Source organism: Trifolium pratense, linkage group LG5 (genome assembly GCF_020283565.1).
Source record: "Trifolium pratense cultivar HEN17-A07 linkage group LG5, ARS_RC_1.1, whole genome shotgun sequence".
Taxonomy (NCBI): domain Eukaryota; kingdom Viridiplantae; phylum Streptophyta; class Magnoliopsida; order Fabales; family Fabaceae; genus Trifolium; species Trifolium pratense.
This window is the reverse complement of record NC_060063.1, coordinates 33,008,734-33,013,801: the sequence shown is the minus strand read 5'-3', so window position 1 is coordinate 33,013,801 and position 5,068 is coordinate 33,008,734. Positions and strand designations below refer to the sequence as shown.

The 5,068-nt window shown below is 31.0% G+C and overlaps 1 protein-coding gene across 1 annotated transcript; it reads right to left on the bottom strand.

Moving 5' to 3' along the window:
* Positions 1–1,318: 1,318 nt before the first annotated feature.
* On the bottom strand, positions 1,319–3,312 carry LOC123885682. The gene is made up of 4 exons (XM_045934983.1): positions 2,896–3,312; positions 2,268–2,390; positions 2,043–2,139; positions 1,319–1,414 (listed from the first exon to the last, which is right to left on the bottom strand). The coding sequence occupies exons 1-4, from the start codon at positions 3,210–3,212 to the stop codon at positions 1,334–1,336; spliced, it is 618 nt and encodes a 205-aa protein (XP_045790939.1). The 5' UTR covers positions 3,213–3,312; the 3' UTR covers positions 1,319–1,333.
* Positions 3,313–5,068: the final 1,756 nt, after the last annotated feature.

The following is a 5,068-nucleotide window of genomic DNA, read 5'->3' as shown; positions in this document are numbered from 1 at the left end:
TTATTTTATATCTAAATATCCCTATATTTTCTCACATAATCTCCCAAACAATAATATCATCCTCTTTATCCTCATCAAACAAACAAACAAATCTCTAACAAATAATCTCATCATAATCCAAAAAGTTTTGTCATATTATTATTATTATTATTATTATTATTATTATTATTATTATTATTATTATTATTAGCGGCCAGTGTCAGTTTGTGTGATCCACATTTTCTATTTTGCCTTATGTTTTGGTGAGTTTGTTAATAAAAGATTTTTACAGCTAAAAAAAAAAGACGCGTCTTATGTTATGGTGAGTTTGTTAATAAAAGTTTTTTGCTGCCCAAAAAAAAAATTAAGGGTATTGTTGTTATTATGAAAAGTTCACACCAAATTTTTTTGTATCCTCTTTATACATAGGTATAGATTTCCACCTCGTATCTCAGTATTTTATATCTACTTCTAATATAATCAAATTAATTACTACCAAAGTTACTAATTTATCCTTAGTAGTTTTAACTATATTCCAAGTTTTAACTATATTCCAAGTTTTATATCCTTCATTGTAATTTCACAACAAAAAAATATAGAAAGAATATAAGATAAATACAATAAAAACATGATATGCTTAGAAATATGAATAAAACAGATTATAGATAGGAACAAAACACAAATAATAACAATAAAACGATAATTTGTTTTAAAAAAAATAATAAAACGACAAAACTAATAAAAAAGATTATATATAATTTATGCGTAAAAATAGGATCAAAATATAACAATAAAAAAATTATAGAATTTTTTAAAATATTTTTTAAATTTTTTAAGGGGCCGGCCCAGAAGCCCATGGGCCGGCCCATGACGGCCCATGAAAAAGCCTGGCCCGATAAGGTCTGGCCCGATAAGGCCCGGCCCGCTAAAGTCTGGCCCGATAAGGTCTGGCCCGATAGGCCTAATAGGCCGGCCCAATAGCCCAACCCATTTTGACAGCTCTAATGACATGTGGGATATTAAGTTGAGCATTGACTTTTAGGAGTGATTGCAGTTGTCAATTAGATTTGAGGGAAAACAATTAGAAATAATGTTAGACAATTCCATTAGTTAGTTGGTTACAACTAGATTAGTTAGTAGACTTATGTACTTAAGAGAGTAGAATATCACACTGTATGTAAATAAGGGAATAGGGGATAATGTAGACCCTCAAAGTTCTGCAGAGTTGCTAGCTAAGGGATTTTCCCAATTCTTGTAATAAAAAACTAGTGATGACTATTTAAATAGGCAGCTAATAAGCAGTTTATGTGAAACAAATATATAGCTTAAATAAATAATTGGCAGGTAAATTCTGTTATATGCCAAAATGCAAATATAGTCTATAAATTGGACTACTCACCTCAATGACTTTAGGATCACAAATAGAGAATGACTCCTGAAAAGTAAATTACACAGGAATTCTTTAATTAATGGCATGAAAAGATTAATTAATTAATTTTAATAGATATAATATATAAAAACATCAAACAGTTCAAAAGTTTTGAAAATGTTTCATCTCAACATCTTATTAAAGCTGCTTTGACAAAGTGGATCCTTGCCACTCTGCTACCCCCATCCTTCTAATAAAAAGTTGAATTTCAGTAAAAGGTAGATGGGTTTGTGCACAGTCAACACTTTAAGCCAAAAGGGCTCTAGCGAGAGGAGACAAGTTTGAGATATAACATAAAAACCATCAATGTATCATGATAGCTTAACCTTGTTGAATAGATTGTTGGTTAATGAAAATGTTTAACAAAAAAGGAATTAAGACAGAAGAGAGAGGGCAGGGCAACTGTGCAGCCTCATTAATTATAAGCCAAAGTAGAACCAAATTTTTAATTTTTTAGCAAAACTTTCAACATTATAAAAAAAGATAGCAAATAAATCATGTTCGAAAACTCGGCATGTACCCTATGAAAGCGTTAACTTAAATCAGACAATTCTCACAAGTTAAGGTGCAAATTCGGCTTGTTTGCAGCAAAATATAACCCTTATCAAGATAATTAAATTAATAAGGAACTGACCTCTCCCATAGTAAGCACTTCAAGTGCATCTTTGTAATTTCCCCCTTTGATAAGATGCTTCCCCTTTGCATGAAGCATGAGTCCCATCATTACTGCCCTGTCAAATGATAACTTGATCATCACTTCAACAGCCAAAATGGTATATTGTCCCTTCATAGTTAAAACCCTCCCACTGATAAAAACTAATTTCATCTAGATGCACGAAAATGCCACAAGGGTTTATACCTCTGATCAATCTCTGATCCTAAGCGTACTTTCTGTCCACTTTGATCTTCAACTTCTATGCTAAAGTCTTCCAGAGGTAATGAACCATCTGCATGCCGTTCAGCCAATGCAGTCGCAGCAGCCCTGTTTTGCATAATTCAACTAAGCTTCAGAGAGAGTAATAATTCTAACATAGTATCTATCTATTGAGATACTAGCTAATATTGATTGTAATCAGATTTGTTGGTATTCTTTCCTTATCATTACCTTTCATAGTTACCTTAGTTAATGGAAATTTGATTTGATCCCAAAATTATAGGATCATAGTTCTCTTTAGATTATATCTCTCAAGTATATAAATGCTTCTGCAATGTTCTCATGTATATAAATATAATAATATAAACATAAATCCCTTCGACACAATTTTAGGGACATTGCTAACTGACTGACTAATGATAAAAAAAAAAAATTAACTTAGTTCCCATATAATCAATTTAGTTCCCATATAATGAACTGCAATCTACTACTACTTCATAACACACATTCAATAACTAATTTAACCACTACATACATCATATTCAATTTCAATTAAACATGATTAAAAAATATATATATATAATTTTGAAACAGAAGAGAAAATTATGATAACCTAATACGTGCAAGCCTCTGAGAGCTTTGTTCTTGGACAACAAGGGAGTGACCTTGTTGAGGAGATGAGAGAGTAGCGAGAATCTTGGAGTTGTTTTTGACACCCAATTGAGACAAAGTTAGGGTTCCATTGTGGTGGTGGTGGTCATCGTCATCTTTGAGAATTCTACCGGCACATATGAGGTTGATGAAGTGAGGGTTTTCGCAATTTGATCTTTTAGCAACTTCTTCACGTAAACAAGATATGGTCCAATTCTCTAAATTCACTTCTTCTAATACACCTGACCATGTCCCAGCAATCTTCAATTTCGCCATCATCTTTTGCTCGCTCGATTTCCAGATACCGATGATCGTTTCTCTCTTTCTCAACTACTGACTCTAGTTTTGGTAAACTCTTTCTCAAATAATAATAATAATAATAATAATCATCTAACAATATATAAAAGGTATAGTTGAGTTTGGGATGGACTTTTCAATATACCTATTTTACTCTTGACTTAGTTTCACAACTTTCATTAATTAATCAATTTAAAAAAATAAAAAATAAATTCAAATCATAAAAATCTAACAGTATATAAAAAGGATAGGTGAGTTTGGGATGGACTTTTCAATATACCTATTTTACCCCTGACTTAGTTTCACAACTTCCATTAATTAATCAATTTAAAAAAATAAAAAATAAATTCAAATCATAAAAATGTGAATAAGTGGCGAATGAGTTGCCTATACATGAATGATTACCAACTTAATAATACATCTATACTATATAAAAAGAGAATACAAATATTTTTGGTGTCGATTTTTCATAATACCAACAATACACTTATTTTTTTAGCAATAAAAATTTTTTATTAACAAATTCATCATCTATAACAATATATAAAAAGGATAGGTGGGTTTGGGATGGACTTTTCAATATACCTATTTTACCCTTGACTTAGTTTCACAACTTCCATTAACTAATCAATTTAAAAAAATAAAAAATAAATTCAAATCATAAAAATGTGAATAAGTGGCAAATGAGTTGTCTATACATGAATGATTACTGTTGGGTTTTTGTATGTTGGCTACATTTTGCAAAAACATATTTTAGCCAAGTGTTGAGACATATGTGTCTACCCCAAGTGTTGTGACAAATGTGGGTACACTTTGGAACAACACCAGTCTGTGTATCTGTGCGCGCCATCTAGTGGGTTTTAATTTCTACTCAATCTTTTGAAGATTTGTTTGAAGAATTGTTTCAAAGTTTCTTACAGAGGAAGGCGCACGTGTTTAATGTGTTTCAGGAGGCAGCCGAACCCTAGTTATATTTTCTAAAGGAATTATATTTTTGGAAAATATATTTTTGTGTTTCAAAAATAGAACTATTATTTTCAAAAATATATCAGCCGCTGCCGCAATTCTAGAAGCCCTAATTTTGTCTTGAAGCCCAAGTCGTTCTACTACTATAAATACGAAGGCAAGCATATGGTTTCAAGCATCTAAAATCATGTCTTACAAAGTGTGTGTTTTAGGGATTTTAGAGTGTTAATTGTGAGCCTTTCTTGTATCTCATTGTTGCAAGCTTAGGACCTGTGTTTGTTGAGTTGTAAGTGTGAACTTCTCCTAAGCTTTGAAGTACGGAGATTGTTCTAGTGTGTTGTGTGATTTGCTCGCAAGCTTTTAAGCAAGAGTGAATCCTAGTTTCTTAGGAGTGTGTCTCCACCGTTTGTAATCGTTGAAGTTGATAACAACGCTGAGTGTGTTGTTAAGGTGGGAATTGGGACGGGGTCTCATATCTAGGAGTTCCTAGGTAGAAGTGTCATTGGGTAGTGTAATCGTTAAAGCCTTTATATTTATATTTACATTTTAATAGTTTAGTAGAACTTTCATGGAAATATAGTCAATTTATAGTATTACGGAGTATATTTTAAGGGGATATTATATTTTAAGGGAATATTGTACTTATAATATTGTATTTTTAATTTATAATTAAAAATATTGTATTTATTTTGGCAGGTAAATACCAAATTTATATTTACATTTTAATAGTTTAGTACAACTTTCATGGAAATATAGTCAATTTATAGTATTATATTTTAAGGGGACTTATAATATTGTATTTTTAATTTATAATTAAAAATATTGTACTTATTTTGGCAGGTAAATACCAAAAATGACTGACAAAAACAGAT

What these genes read in the sequence shown, in the direction of transcription:
- LOC123885682 (XM_045934983.1), bottom strand. Translation starts at nt 3,212, where the DNA reads ATGATGGCGAAATTGAAGATTGCTGGGACATGGTCAGGTGTATTAGAA. An exon ending in CAGAGGCTTGCACGTATTAG is followed by an intron (nt 2,391 to 2,895) that starts GTTATCATAATT and finishes TATGCAAAACAG; the next exon opens with GGCTGCTGCGACTGCATTGG. An exon ending in GGATCAGAGATTGATCAGAG is followed by an intron (nt 2,140 to 2,267) that starts GTATAAACCCTT and finishes ATCATTTGACAG; the next exon opens with GGCAGTAATGATGGGACTCA.